Source organism: Cinclus cinclus, chromosome 12, assembly GCF_963662255.1.
Source record: "Cinclus cinclus chromosome 12, bCinCin1.1, whole genome shotgun sequence".
Lineage (NCBI taxonomy): Eukaryota > Metazoa > Chordata > Aves > Passeriformes > Cinclidae > Cinclus > Cinclus cinclus.
In genome coordinates this window covers 16,585,753-16,601,968 of record NC_085057.1, presented here as the reverse complement: position 1 = coordinate 16,601,968, position 16,216 = coordinate 16,585,753, and the positions used below count along the sequence as shown (strand labels likewise).

Below are 16,216 nucleotides of genomic sequence, written 5' to 3'. Positions count from 1 at the left end.
TCCTTGGTAAACACCATTTTAAATTGCAAGATTCCAGCCCAGTGAGTTTTAAGCTGCCTATCCCATGTCCTCAGTAACTCATCATTTCAACCCCCAGTTATAGGAATTATGAATGTTACCAATTCTCTTCTCTCCACTTCAAACCAACGAGAGATGCCAGGCAAACTGTGAGTCAGGGTCAGAGTGGTGCGTTCAATCCACAAGCTCTGCAAGGAGGAATTGAGGCTGTGAGGAACAGGGAATCACAACCACATCTTCTGTACTCTTACTACAGGTGCAAAGGGGGCAAGGCTCAGAAAGGAATGAGCATTAATTCTATAGAAGGTCTTCCTGAAAGTCACTTAAACAACAAATCAGGAATTCAGCATGCTTGGAACACATTCAACATTTCTAATAATTTTTAAAACTTGACCAATCACCAGTTGTGCCATGGGACCCAAAAAGACATTGTAGACCTATGTATCAGTAATAAAAAAAAAAAGTCCAGCCAAACAAACAGTGTCTTCTGTGACTAAAATAACTCACCTTTAAACTGGTCAATGCTTTAATCAGGTCAGAACTCAACAGTATTCAATCAAACATGGACTAAACCCATTCCTTGAGTTGCTGTGGTATCTTTGGCTGTCAAATCAGGATTACCTGAAGGCTCTATCAGCATAAAGTAACAAGATGGTATTCAAGAGATGAACATTTAACCACTGCTTATTTGCTGCTTGTACCTTAAACTCGTTCTCCTTGTCCTTGGGGCCCTTGTGGAAGGGTCTGTCGTAGCGGAACTTGCGGATGTTGTTGACGCGGTAAAAGCTCTTGATGCGATCGGGGACACGGTCCATTTGCAGCACGTCTATACTGTCTGGGATGGGAGTCACTGCATAGATCTGTAAATCTGGTAATTGTGCAGTCAAAGAAAGCTTTATCCATGCGTTTGGGAAGACAAATAGGAAACGGCAACCCACACAGGAGGCTCCATTTGCTGACAGTGTTCTCATGGTTCAAATCCCCCACAGTATATGTGCTGTTCTCTCAGAAGCCAAATAAGTGCAGGTTCCATGACTAAGCTCTCCAAAGTCCCTGCAGACCCCTTAAATGTGATATGGTACAGTCCTTAAATGTACTGAGCATTGTACTGGATGTACCAAATCCCAGTTCAGGTGACCAATGAGAAGAATGAGATTCAAAGCCTTGGGTGTAAAAAGGTTCAGCAGTTTTAAAGAAAGGGAAATTGCAAAAAAGTAAAATACTGAGGTAAAAAAAAAAAAGAAAGGCAGAATGGGAATTAGTGCTTTGGAACTGCATCTGTTCCCAGCAAAATACTGGGCAAGAGAAGGTATCAGGAGCACACCGAAGGACACAAATTGTTTGTGATGCCAGTACTGTTGGTAAAGCATTAAAACATGGGTATGACCAAGCACAGCCCTCTCCCTTCTACATGGAACATGACCTGCATTACTCCCCCAATATAAAGTCACTGCTCTCTCTAACACCACATCCCACAGTGGACCAGTTCCTGTCTGCTGCAGACAAGGTCTGGTTTTGTCCATAGCCAGCTCTACCTCTGTGCTCTGCCCCAGCTCCAGGGAGAGTTTGCCCTTTCACAGAAGGATACACTGAGCATCACACTGCAATATGGAGTCATCAGGGTGGTTGGGGTGCTGCATTGCAATGGCTTGGGGGAACTCACTCAGCATCCTCTGCTGGAAGGCTTCCAGCCTCTCATAGTCATGGCCCCGACACACATATTCTTTGTTCTGCAAGAAGGATAAGCATAAGTTAGTGTCCTTAAAAGTAACTTAAATTCTATTGACTTCTATCTCACTTTAATATTACTTTAAGACCAAAGATAAATGACGGTGGCAAGATGCTAATGTGAGAGTAGATGTATTTTATCCCTTCCTTTTTCTTTACAATGTATTTCATGAAGAAGTGATGAATGAGGAGACTATTCCACTGATCTCTGAACAGCACAATGCCTGTGATTCAGGCACACCCAGCATTTCAGTCTTGTGGTCCCTTCTTACCTGCTTTTCAGAAAAGGCACTACTTTTAATTGGACCATACTGAAATGTATCAACTAAAACTTCAGTCACCAGCTTGGCTGTTCTATGATGGGAAAGCTGCTGTCAAATACAGTGCACCAGATGGATAAAAGTCTTGAGGATCCCATAGAACAGAGGGACATATATGTTTATCATTTTATCAGTTCTCTTTAGAGAGAAGTTGCTACAAACTATTCACAAAAATCACTGTTTAATCACTGCTGTATTATCACAGCCGTACAACCCAGCCCTGACTGTGATGAACAATACATGCTCAGGAACTCCCTTGTCTATAGTACAGTAATACAGAAAAGCTTTACCAAGAATTCTCAGTGGCCACTTAGCAAATTCTCCTTTGGCTCTAAAAGCACTTTCCTCTTGATTAACAAAATTTTATTTCTGCTAATAATGGAAACTGCATTTAGATATGACTCTTGAAGCATTAAACCACTTGTGCAGAGTTCCTGGATACTTTTTGTGCCATCTCTAACTCCAAACAGCGCGATACAGGATTTCTAAAGTCTTTAGTGTCAGGAAGATTGTATTCCAGTGTCTTAACCCTCACAAACCACAGTTTTCATCACTGTTAATATATCCTGGTTCAAGTCCAATCAAAACAGGCAAATTCTCTAATTTTGGTAGTTTAAACTCTCATACATATAATAACTAGAAGAACAAGGAGTGTTTTCACCTTATGAAACAATTAAAAACTTTTTTAAAAAAGAACAGCCTTTTATTTCTTGCATTTAGAAGCTGGAGTAGCATTCAAGAATGTGTTTTTAATTGCTCTGGAAAAGGGATGTGGCCAAGCAGTTCTTGATCGTGTAGCAAAATTGAAGGGAAAAGTAGCAAAACCAGATCATAAAACACAGCTAGGGAGTTGTTATCTTTGGATTTGCATTTCAACTTTATGGAAAGGATCTCATGTTCTGGCTGTGACATATGTCACTTTGTATGCATCAGTCACAGCAACCAATGGACTGGGAGAAGAATAACATGATGAATCTTGACAGTTCAGTCTGTAAAGCTCAAACTTTGCAGCTATTATTAAATTTGGAGTGAGCCCATGTTTGAAGGTGAATCTCTTCATGACACTTACAGCAATCTCTGTTTTAGCTTTTGATTGCAGCAATCTAGAAAACTGTAAACCTATAAATAAACTTATTGTGATTCTAAAAATAATGCCCTGGAAACACCTCAAAGCTAAATTTAATAAGACTTTTCAGAGAGATGCCAAGGCAAGATCTCAAAACATGGCTTGTCAGGCCTTACTTGAACTTCTGGTACATGGAGGATATGGACAGTTTTAATTTAAATTTACTTATGTAGGAAGGATAGAAATAGATGCAGAATTCATAGTAACATGAACAATTACATTTTTAGACAAAGGGTCTTCAAAAACCAAAGATGTAGGAAAAAAGTCGTTATTTTCTGTTTTAAGCTATACAGCAATAGAAAAATACATGAGAAAAGGGCTTGGAGTTATTTGATCAAATTAAATCATTCCCGTATTCATTTGAAGATTTTAAATCCATGTAAATCTTTTTCTTCTCTAGAATAGCTGCTTCCAATCTCTTTACAGTGTGATCCATGCTGATGTGACTGCTAATGGGCTTAGTCTGTGCTCCACAATGTGTGTGCTGTATGGATCATTAGGGAGAGAAAGGAGGAGGATGACTTTTAATGAGATTGCTACTTTAGTAATCTGCTATCAGAAGTACTGCTACCAAATATAATTGCAGAATTAACAAGGATTATAATTATGTACGCTCGTGTTTGCTGGTAATGTCTCCAGCCAAGGATCCATGTTGTTACAGCACTTTGCAAAGAGTTAGGGCTGAGCACAGGGAGCTCGAGCAGTGTCAAACACCTCAGCCATGCAGGATCCCAGGTGAAAGGGAGGATCCACAAGATAAAGAGATGAACTTGAGTCACTGACAATACTTCAGATGTTAGGAATGCTCGTGTGCCGTGTTGACTGTGTCGGCACTCACTTGCTGAAACATTTGTTGTTAGATATAAAACCAGGAATTGTTAGTTTTCTCTGGAGATCTTCATGAAAGGCCAGCTCTGGGTTCACACTGCAGCACCTGTACTTTCTTTGGATTCCTCTGCAGGGCTGTTCTACACTCTGCTTCAGGCTGCTGCAGTCCTAATTCTGTGAGGAGCAACTGAGGGAGGAGGGGCTCAGACTGGAGCAAAGGAGGCTCAGGGGGGATCTTCTCACCCTCTAAAACTCCCTGACAGGAACTGGTAGCCAGGTGGGGATCAGGCTCTGCTCCCAGGGAACAAGGGACAGGAGAAGAAGAAACTGCCTCAAGCTGCACCAGGGGACATTAAGGCTGGACATCAGGAAGAATTTCTTCATGGAAAGGGTTGTCAGGCATTGGAATTGGCTGCCCAGGGGTTGATGAAGTCACCATCCCTGGAGGTGTTCAAGAAACAACTGGACATAGCACGTGGTGCCATGGTCTGGTTGACATCGGTCAATGGTTGGATTGGTGATCTTGGAGGCATTTTCCAACCTAAATGATTCTGTGATTCTGATTCTGGCACTGTTCACCTTCAAATAACATGAAACCACACCCTTTATCCACTGGTATTTCTTCTCCTTGACTAATTTCAACTTGCCTTTATTACCCCTACCTGTGTTTCCATTAAAATACTATAATTAAACCCCAATGTTGAAATCCTTGTTAAAAAAACAACAAGCAACTTCATAATCAGAGGGAAGTATAAGAGGGCAGCTTTCAAAATGGCTTGGCTTTGTATAGCTTCATCCTGTGTACCTCGATTGGTGCCACCTCTTGTCAAACCATTCTTTCAAAGAGAACACAAACCATGCACCTCCAGTCCTTGAAAGCTTCCAGTTACCTTGTCCTGTCACATTTGATGGCATCTGCCATCAATTTGCAGGCAGCTCTTTGAGCACTTGTCACATTATATTCCTTCCTTGCTCTAAACTAGCAACAAGACATTGTATAAACAAATACCCATTTAAAGTTTGATTCCTCATCAGGAAAAGAAGAAAATTTCACTTTTTAAACAGATTGGTACACCAGCAGACAATGAGCTCCAAGTGAGGATGTGTCCAAAGAAGCTGTTTGGCTTTTTGTTGAAGAGAGGAAATTTTCATTTGCACATAGCATAAGAGTCATCAGGCTGGGATTAGAATTCTGTCAAGTGAGACTTTTTTTCAAGTGTGATAATTTGAGATGATGAAAATTAGTTGTAATGACCCAGCATTGCTGCAATACAGAATTTCGCTTAATATAGAGGCAATTTGTGCTGCATCCGCAGATCATCAAAAATTTACAGTGGCATGAGTCAAATTTCTGATCTCTATTCCCAAAAACATTCCCAGTGGACCGTGTCCTTCAGTTCAGCCAGAAAACTGTTTTTATTTGTGCAGGCATAAAAAAATATGCTGAATAGTATACATTGTATCCCCAAAACAAAAATACAAAGCTACTCTGAGCCTGGTCACTTTGTCACATCCTGTATAAATTTGGCTTACCCGCAGGAAAAATGGGAATTTTCGACCATAAAAACCAACTCTGAAAAACTCTGGTTCTAAGCGTTGCTGTTCCATGATATTGTCATAATAGGTAGCTTCCATTTTCTGTGGAGGAAAGAGATAGCTGCTATCAGACCCTTAAAGCTGCACTTAAAACATTAACATCTCCAGACTCATTAAAATATCACATTACCCTTTTACTCCTGCAATTTTTAATGAAAAGACTAAAATTCTGTTAAAGATAAAAATTACTAATTAAACCAGTCTACATGGTGGAACAGACTAGAATATCACCATACTCATTTTATATTTTGGAAGATGACATATGAATTTTTCCTGGTTTATCTTATTTTAAATTAAACAGGTCTTGAATATAATTTTCTTTGCATTGTAGAATGAATTACCAATCTGAGATTAAAATCCACGTTGCCTGCCTCACAGTGTCCTATTCTTTCCTACAGATCAAAATCCATACCACTGCCTGGAAAATTACATCTAATTGGGTTTGCCTTAATTGAGTTGAGTGGCATGAAAAAGGAGAAAATTAAATCTTCTACAGCTCTGTGCACCAGAAGGTTTAACATGGAAGAAAAAGGTGGTTGGAAAGAGGAAAAGGATTTTCAAGAGTGGGATTCCCACACCCTTTGGCAAACTGAACCTCAGCTGAAAGGCACACAGGAATTTCAAGAAGAACCAGTGTAACACCACTGCTTCCACTGCAAAGAACCCTAACTTGCAATATTGCATCCTGGTTTGTGCTCAGTTCCCACAAACACTGACTCCTTCTCCAGAAAGGGGAAGGTCCCAAAGTCATTGCGGGAAGCATCAAGGAATGTGGTGGGGATGTGAATGGCACCAAGAGTGCACAGCCAAGCTGGACATGTGCTCTCTTTGGGGCCACTTGGGAGAAAACAGGTTCTTAAGAAGTACAGTTTATCAGACCTTGTTAGACAAGTGTCTTCAGATAAAAATAAACTGGACTTTTTGGAAAGAGAATTTAAACCACTGTGTACATTCATGCAAATCTGGACACGTGTATGCTACCCCAGGAGGAGATGAACTACTTTCACATTGAGAAAGTTTTTAAAAAATACGAATGCAGCTTTTTCTGATTAAAGCATGATGCTGCAAATGTGCCCTGATTTCATCATGTGTTTGGTTGTACCAGAGGACCAGATCCTTGTAAACTGGTAAGAATGCCACAAACATTTGCCTTCTTCAATCCCTCTCTCTTGCTCATCTTATCTCACTGAGGCACAAGCTGTCCTTGATTCTTTTGGAATTAAAATGGAATATGTTTTAAAAAATAGGCTATTTTATGCAAAAATATATGTAAACATGCCATTGCAATAGCAATCCCAGCTCCTGTGTGTGTGTGCTGTCTTCATATACTCACGGGATTTTACTGCTGCCAGAGTTTGGAATTACTCCAGTGGACCTACAACGTCAGCAATATGAATCAATGGCAAGGAGTCACAGGGAATGCATGGAGCTCTATAAGGAATGTGATTCTTTTTTAAATTCAGAATGCTCTGACAGGAGAGCAAAACGCTCTGGGGGACGATGTGAGAGTCTGCAAGGAGAGAAGGTGCAGGCACTTACCCGGATCCAGCTGAGGCTCTGGTAGTCGTAGAGGCTCTCGTACTGGATGGCCAGTTCTCGGCACAGAGGGATGCCAAACTCCCAGCTCTGCAGGGCCAAAGCAAATCACACTCACAGCAAACACACTGCTACTGCCAGCTCAGCTGACAGCAGTGTGGAGACAATTCTGGGAATTCATTTGGTATGAAATGGCAGAGATTAGATGTGAAAATGCAATGCGATGAAACCATTTCCATTAAATAGCAGATCAATTCCTTCTAGAAGATGGGAACAGAGGCATATGTTCCGTGGAAATTACACACACATACTGCTTGTTCTGGCAGTTCATTTATGAGACTGGGAACTTATCTGGAGAAAGATAATAAAACTGACAATTTTTCTTTTGCTAGACACCCCTTCAACTCACCCCCAAACAGCTCCTTTTCTTCCTGCACTAACTCCCTGGAGTACAGAGTTAGGGCTTGGCTCCCCAGCAAAGTGCTCCCCTTCCCAGGCTGCTCCTTCCCACTGAAAGCACAAACTGTCAGGCAGTGGGAACACTCCAACGTATAAAACATCCTCAGAACTGACCTGCATTACTGCAGTGACTCAATATCCATATTCAGGAAGCCACACTCATTTCTTCAGCTCCCAATCCCACGCAATAAATCTCTCCTAGCACACCATCCTCATCATCCCAGAGGTCAGGAGGAAGAGACCCACTTTGGGCACACTCACACTGAGAGAAAGACTCTCCTGTTTCCTCAAGTGGCTTTTTGGAGAGCTCATTTTACACTGAAATCTCCTCTTCCATCACCTTTTACCTGCACACACTGGAAGCCTTTTTGGGGGAGTGGCTGTTTCTCACCATGCTTATGGTAAAGGATTTAGAACACCAAGGTCTCAGCTGAACCTTTACTGGATTAAGTTTTATTATGCATTACTGGGCTAATTTGCCAGTTGTTTTACAAGGGACCCTGCTGCAGTGAAAACAAAATTAATGTGTGAGTTAGACTATCACCTTAAGTTTTAAGACTATTAATAGCAATATTATAAGTTCTTGGTAACAGTCATTAACAGCAATTATGTAAAATATTAGCATTTAATATGGAAAGAGTTTTTCTGGTTACATGTACCTTCACATAAAAAAATGAATCTCTACACTGTTTGATTTAATTTATGAGGCAGTTTACAGTGTTGTCCTTTAAGCCCACATTTGTAGTGTCTGTTCTCTCCTTACTACCACTTCTTTACTACAGCTCTTTAGCTTCAGTCAATTACAAAAACTTCAATAAAACCTTGCTAAATAAAATACTGTACCAGAATCTATTTGGATATTCTGATAGTATCTGTAGTTTGGGAGAATGGGAGGCCTGAGATTTATTTAGATCAAAGCAATTAATACAATAGGAAAGGAACTGAAACACCAGTTTCTTGACTACTCTGAGTATCAGTGAGGTATTTGTGATCTCAAATTAACAGGATTTTTCCCGTGGTTCGTCAAAGCCCCTGACACACAAACTGATCCACTGAATTGAGATCAACCATAGCCAGCTAAGTGTTTGTATGTGCAAACTCAAATACCACTGCATTTTTTATGGTTGCAGCACATTCTTTACAGAGGTACTATACATAGATTCTCAGTCCTCAGTTGATCTATGTTCACTTCTAAAACATCTTGCCAGGAATAAATGGCTTTTTTCCCCACAGAGAGTGTGAGCAGTCTTACTTCCAATGGGGATGCTGTGACTAAAGCCTACCTAACTCTCTAATCTGTGTGCTGGACAGAAGCAGAAAGCTCACTGGCTGTTTTCCCTTCAGGTGATCTGAGGGATGTAACCTTTCCACGCTCCTTTTCTGATGTCAGTTAAATTAACAACATGGTACCACATTTGATTTCTCTATATACCACCTCTTCTACATGTACCTTGATACCATTCCTGTCATCCTAACTCAGGCTCTCTCTTTGTTTCAGTTTCCACATGAAGAAATTGCACCGTGCTACCCAAGTGTTCAGCGGATACAAGATGAGATGGAGAAGTGAAGAAAAACAATATACAAGGCAATGTCCTAAAGAGAAAATGGTTTGTAGATATTTGAAAGGAAAAGGAATGAATGGATATCCAAGTCACTGGAGCTTCCGTTTTAAAATCTGTGATGCTAATGAGTAACATCTTCACAATACAGATAATTAATATGTAATTCCATGTGACGTGCAAGTGTCACTTCCCTCTTCAAATAACTTCCTGATATCTCCACTGGCAATTTTTCTCATTAGTGCTTTCTGTTTTGCTGACCTCTCATGTATTTGCAAGTTGTGTATTACTTGAAAACCACATTCATAGGGCATTTATTGCAGCCTTCTCCTATGACACCAGCAATTCCCAGCTGACTGCACACAAGGTGGCACAGGTAGAGACAATCAACCCTTCTGAATACCAGCCTTTCTTTACTCACATCCCATGTGCAGATTTCTTTTGGAAATGATTCCCATGAGGGTACGCAAAGAGTAATGATTTCAAGTGTTGGCTGTGGAGCACATGCAAAAACTAAGTGCTTTGGGAATGCTGCTTTGGGTCTCTGTGTGCACTTGGCTGCACTAAGGAGGGCAGAGCCTGCAATGCCAGGGTGGGAGCTGCTCAGAATTGTCAGTTAATAAATCAAACAATGAACTGGACAGGAAAGGGTTGTGTAGTTTTCGAGCTATTGCTGTGCACAAACATGATCAGTTGGGTTCAAACTCTTCCATTAATGGATGTCTTCAACTAGAGAACTTTTGAGTTTTAACAGTCAAAATTGTAACTGAGGGTTAAAAATATCTTCAATTTAAGTTATGTACTAGCACACACTGCCAGCTGAGCCCCAAACCAATTCACAGCATAGCAGAAATCAGCAGGAAGGGGCACATGACCAGTGAAGGCTAAAAGGGCTTTGGAACACTGTGTTCCTTCCCAGCACAGGGCTGCTGCTGATGCTGCTGAGGGTGGGAGTCAATTCTGCACCCACTGCACATCCCAAGCCTGCCACAGGCTGTGCCACTGGCATGTCACAAGACACCCTTGTGGCCAGTTTTCCTCCCATTCCTGTCCTGAGAAAATTTTCCTATAGACAAATGCAGAATTTTTACACCCTTTATACTCTGCCTTGACACCCACACTTGGTGGGAGAGGCCAGGAGCAGCATGAGAAATAGAACTCTGGAAATGCAACTGAAGGACAACAGCAACTCCCGCTCTGCAGAGGCTGAGGAGGGACCATCTCAGAATAGTGCAGAAAGAAGCTGTCAGACACAAGTAGAGGGTAGCAGGTTTCTTCCATTCCCTGAGCTGCTCCCTGTCACACAGCAAGAGTGCTGAAAAGGAGGATTTGGCTTCTCAGCATCTTTCACTTCCATAGTCTGAGTGACATACACACTGCTTAAGTGGATTATTTAATCATTCAGCTACCATTTGTAATAAAGGAGGATTAAAACACAAATCAAGTAACTCCAAAAACATCCAGTAGGGAGAAAACCTCAGAGGTTAATGCTCTATAAACTTAGGAGTTTTATAGCCTAATTACATCAGTCAATTTTTACTCTGCTTCACTGTGTATATGGATTCCCTGATGTTGTTGTCAAAAATTGAGACTCACTTGCTTTCCATAGTGCCTCTATCATCTTTGTCTAGTCAGACAGTATAGTACTGCAATATTTGTACAAGCCAGTAATTTGTTTTTAAGTGCAGTCTGAAAACCCCTGAAAATTTCTGAAATGAGAGAACCATATGCAGTGTTACCACAAAAGAGCAGCTCTGTCAGGCACACACAAAAAAATCTTGATCACTTCTCATAAATGGGCCATTTCTCCCTTAGCACAGGAATCTGACTCCTTTAGCAGGTTCTGTAGAAAATGTTTCTGCCATATGCAACTCCTATTACCAGGGCTAGGAATGAATTATCTGGAATGGCAGCCCCATAAGAACCAACTCGCATTTGTATTTAATGCTACTGTCATTGCCATCACAGGCAAAATTAACCCCAAGGCACACATACAGATGTTATCTCCCAAGAACATAAGCTGTAGGAATTTTCCTAGAGAAGGGAAAAATTTGAAAATACTCCAATAAATGATGTCACTTTTAAAGTTCATCTCTGAAATGTTCCCAAAACACCATGACACAAGGGACTAAAACATCTACCTCTGCAGTAATTGAAAAAAAAAAAAAATTAACTGTAGAAAACCCATACTCAATATATGAAATTGAAATGGATTGATTTCCTTCTTGTACAGTGGATGGAACTGCACTTCAATTGAAAATCACTTTAAAATAAGTGACACAGAAAGGATTTAAATCTTTTTCAATAAAGAGACCCCTATAGCATTTGCCTGCCATTTCCTTGTGTAGGTTCAGCACAAAACAAGTTCTCAAGTGAGTCATAGCACAGTAGTTTCCATAGACAGCTACAAAATGCAATCCCACCCCCCAAAAGCTGAGGAACTGGCCCTGTGCCACATCAGCTGATCCAAGGCTTGGTTTAAAGGTTTAAAACTGTTCTGGCGTTTGTCCTGTTGGCCTCCCTAATCCCTTTCAAATGCCATACATAATAAAATACCTTTTCTCATCTGTTTTTTGTCCAGAGAGCCAATCTGTCATGTTATAAACCCTTTTGAAACAAATTTACTTCCAGACTACTGAACTGAGATGATGGCTTGCAAGCCCTAAGTCAGTCAGGAAAAGGGAAGGAAGCTGCTGGAAGAGAGAAGAAGTTGGCATACCTTCCCTTTGTTGAAGTAATGGATAATCTTACGGCACAGACCTTCCTTACGTTGCCACTCTGACTGAGATGGGTAATGCAGGAACTCTCTCAGAGGTCTGTCCTCCCACTGAAGCAACTCACAGTACAAAAGCAAAGTGAATGCAGCCTCTGTAGGAAAGGCAGTTATGGAACACTGAATCAATGACAGAAAATAAAAACAGCCAATACTGAAAGGTCACAGACTTGCTTCTGACAGTCTGTGATTTCTGATTTATAGTTTGTGAAAAGAACCTCAGCTCTTAGAGGACCACTAAATTATTCAATTATTTAAAATAGCAGCACACGATTTTGAGGTACAAATCTGTCAAGTTTCTTTTTGCCAGCTACTTGATTTAAATGCACAGTCAGATGTTGAAATCTGTAACTAGATTTGGGACCTGCAGCTTTAAAGAGAGCTTGGAGAACACAGCATTAAAGTCCATACACATTCCAAGTGCTCCCTCAGCACTGCAAGGCAAGGAAATATGACAAGTGATTGTGTAATGGTGGTTTTGCTAATCTTCCTTTAAATTTCATTCTGCTGTTGTGGTATTTTTTTAAAATCCATCTTCTTTAAAGAACACTTTAATGTAAAATTTGAAGTGCAATGCAATAATAACGTGGTTGGGTATAAACAGACAGTATTAAACTTGAGGGAAGGAGCTGGGCCTCATCTTCTTGCCTTCCCAAGTGTCATAACTGAATCATGCTAATTCTTTCCAAAAGAATGACCCAGATATTATATAACATCTGGAGAGTTAAGAAGTGCCATGAGGACTCCAAGCAGACTGTGGAACGTGTGCCTCACCTGTGTAGTTGTCAGCCTGCAGGTGCATGTCACACAGCTTGTGGATATAGCGGATGTACATCTCCTCCTTGTTAATCTCAGATTTGTAGAAATTCTGTGAAAGAAAAAACACACTTCTTACTCTTGAGACTCTCAATTCAAGCACTCAGCAGCATATGTTGGTGTGCAAGGTTATTGAAAAGAGAACACATTCTTAGTGGGAAAGAAAATTAATAAATCTTTTGATGTTCACAGTGATCTAACCCACTAATTTTATATTGTGGCATGATTTTTTTTTTTTTTTCAAAATGAAGGTAGCCAAAAGCTGAAAAAAAAGGTGAGAGAGGTTGTAGAACCTGTGTCACAGGGATACACAGAACTCAGCTGGACACAGACCTGAGTAGCCTGACCTATCTGACCCTGCTTAAAGCAGCGAGTTGGACCAGAGGATCCTCACAATCCTCATTGTTCTCTTCTGTCATCCCATGCTTGGATTCTGAAGCTACTCTTGCCTGACAGATTCCTATCCCAGCCTTTCCCATCCCACTTTCAACAGTATCACAAAGAGATAAAGGAAACATCTTTACCATAAGGTTAACAGTGCAGCCAATCTTCTTGTTTTCTGTTTCATCTCCTTTCATACAGTCCCTAAGAAAGTAGAGCAATATTGAAACACACATCTACAAGAATAGTCCTTTTAAAATAAATTTGAAGCTAGCTAATCTTCCAGAGTTTCCCTGGATGGCAAACAACAGATAATCATATACTTCATTCTATAAAGTTCCTCTAAGAAAAATTTCCATATTAGGGCTGAGATGATGTGAGAATTGAGATGATGTGTCTCCTTACAAGTTTGCATCTGCAAACAAGCTCCTGAAGTGACTGTTCCTGCATTTCTTACAAGAATCTGAACAAAAATGAGATAATAGTGGTCAAAAATAGTCTTCATGGAAGATCTACTATAAAAGTAAAAAAACTCCTATTTATCCAGATGTAAACATTTTGTCCTAGTCAAAGGGTTGGCTTCCATAAATGCAGCTCTGCAGTGTGGTGTGGCACATGAGCATACAACCTGAGGGATTTAGGCTAGATTTCTAACTTCTGCATAGGTAAGTTAAATCACAAAACTTACCTTTGGTTTCTGGAATATTTTAGAAATTGTTTATATTCAAACAGTACAAGAGACTAAATTTTTAAAGCAGTGACAAAGTAAACCATCCTGAGAACTACTCCAGCTACTGACTGGCAGCTGGACTCTAAGAAATGCCTGTGCATTTCCAGATTCCAATGCCACATTCCAGTTCCCTGTTCTGGTAATGACAAATCAGCTGCAGATTGAAAATCAATTAGATACTGGTATATGCTTCTCAATTAAGCATGGAAATGTGGATCTGTTTGTCAAAGCTGTCTTGCTGGCAGCTGTTTATCATTAAAAAGCAAAAAACAGAAACCAAAACCACATGGCACCCCCCACCCTGCCCCCATAAAAAACCCAAGTAGCTCCCCTGCATTCCCTTTAAATATGTCTCCAATACCTGGTTGTGCACAGTAGTTGTAGAGCAGTTGCTGCCAGGAAAAAAAAGCCCTGGAGATTGGATCAAGGTGGTAGGGATAACAAAAAAGAGCAAACTGAAAAGCACAGAAAAGGATTTGGGACTGCAGAACACCCAGCCTAGTCAGAGGGTTTCACCTCTAATGAGCAGCAGCAGAAGAAAAAACTATTTGAACTCTTGTCAGTAGGCTAAAGATAGAAATATCTGGGGCAGTTCTATATAGGTTCAAATTGTCTATTATTAAAAAGAAAAAACCTCTGAGTGTGTGTGTGTATATATAAATCTGAAGTTAAAATATTTCCTTCTAACGAAGTCAAAGCTCAGCTGCATTGACACAACAGTCCTGCAAACTTCAGTTTAAAACTAAATGAAGGCTGCCTAATTTATAGTGAAATATTGCTCATGAGCCACCAGCTGATGTGTCAGAGTTCCCAGACAGAAATTTTCCAGCCTGCAGGCCTGGGTGAGGCATTCAGCACACCTTGGTTCAGTGAGGCTTTGGGGATCACTTTTGCATTTAACATCTATTTTGCTCAATTAGGTGAGATCATTTCAGTGATAGAAGGAATTAACGTTTTAGCAACCTGAATAAACCTCAGTACAAAACTATCAGGAACGAGCACACAAGAATGAGAATAAGGACTCTGGAGATAAAGATCTGGGATGTTTGCTCAGAGCCCAGCACCATAGATAGGCTTGCATCTATGCAGCTTGATAGTCAATAAAAATATTCCCTGTAGGAATTTGGTACCACGTCTTGACAAACTTCTCATGCTTAGAACATGTTATTGCTGGTGCCAGATACCTGTAGTCGAGCAGACGCTCCATGAGACGAGTGACGGATGTGACAAACGAGATTCCAGTCTCCCGCCAAGTTTCCTGCTCAATCTTCTCCAGCAAACTGTTTGGAGATGGAAAGACAGCAGCTGAGGCTTCCAGGGAAGGGGTACAGTGCATGCAGGCTGATACAGGCAACTTGGGTTCTCCCTCATAAAACAAATCCCAGAAGAATTAGCATCTTACCTGGGATAAGGCCCAAAGAGTTGGGTTCTACTCCAGGCAGCATGAGGTAAAGATAAGGAAATTACAGAATTGACAGGAGAAGGGAAAATATCCTCACATTGCCATTTAACAGATATTAAAAAGAGCAACACTTATGGCAATACTTGTTTCCCACATGATTACCTGTAGCTTAAATACTGCTAGCAGCAGTCAGAAACTGAAAAGGAGTCCAAGTATTTCTACTGCAAATATTTCTTCTTTGCTCATCCCTCTATAAATTTTCATCTCTAATCAGCAACCAACCAACCCACCCTGAATCACGTTGTATTTAAACTGGAAATAAAAGCAATCTGTTCCTGTCTAGCATAGACAGTACAGTGAGCACCCATCTCACACAGTTGTGAAGGAAGAGAGAAGGCTGGAATGAGAACAATGAACATTGTAAGAAGTGAAGAAAGAAAGCTAATTTACATGCTAGTTTCCCTGAAACTGGATTTCCAGTCAAGGAATTTGCCACTTCTAGAAAATAAATTCTGTTGGGTATCACATTCTCCAAAGAGGCAAACTCTTCAGTACTGGGATATTTGCAGCTGAGGGACCCAATTCCCTTTTCAGCAGTATAGTTGAGACAGTAGAATTCAAGGTCAACTATTTTTTTCACACAGCATTAACTAATTTGTGGATTTTTTTTTCCCTCAGCTGTTTCCTCATGTTGTTCTCAGACAACTCAGTGGCAAATATAAACTAACTGGTTGCTGGAATTCCAGGCTGTTTCTTGGTAATGTGTCCAATCACTAACATCTAAAAATGAGTAAAAACTACAGCCCTTGAATTCTTAACATTTCAGGTAATGAATGTCTTCAATTGCTGCAAAGGCACACTAGTCCTCTTGCCATGTGGATTAAAAAAAGAATAGATATTTCCTTTCCTTTATCCCTGAAATAGACTTAGTTTATCTTTACACA

General features: G+C 40.5%; 1 protein-coding gene across 1 annotated transcript in view; it reads right to left on the bottom strand.

The window, feature by feature from the left end:
* The window catches only part of DOCK3 (dedicator of cytokinesis 3), a 105,123-nt gene that overhangs the window by 17,351 nt on the left and 71,556 nt on the right, over positions 1 to 16,216 (bottom strand). Inside the window, exons 26-35 of the mRNA XM_062500450.1 lie at positions 15,273 to 15,299; positions 15,055 to 15,150; positions 13,284 to 13,344; positions 12,718 to 12,811; positions 11,890 to 12,038; positions 7,156 to 7,242; positions 5,554 to 5,658; positions 1,607 to 1,748; positions 720 to 886; positions 120 to 206 (exon numbers count right to left, since the gene is read on the bottom strand). Of these exons, the coding sequence (XP_062356434.1) occupies positions 120 to 206; positions 720 to 886; positions 1,607 to 1,748; positions 5,554 to 5,658; positions 7,156 to 7,242; positions 11,890 to 12,038; positions 12,718 to 12,811; positions 13,284 to 13,344; positions 15,055 to 15,150; positions 15,273 to 15,299 (1,015 nt within the window). The remainder of the gene's footprint in view (positions 1 to 119; positions 207 to 719; positions 887 to 1,606; positions 1,749 to 5,553; positions 5,659 to 7,155; positions 7,243 to 11,889; positions 12,039 to 12,717; positions 12,812 to 13,283; positions 13,345 to 15,054; positions 15,151 to 15,272; positions 15,300 to 16,216) is intronic.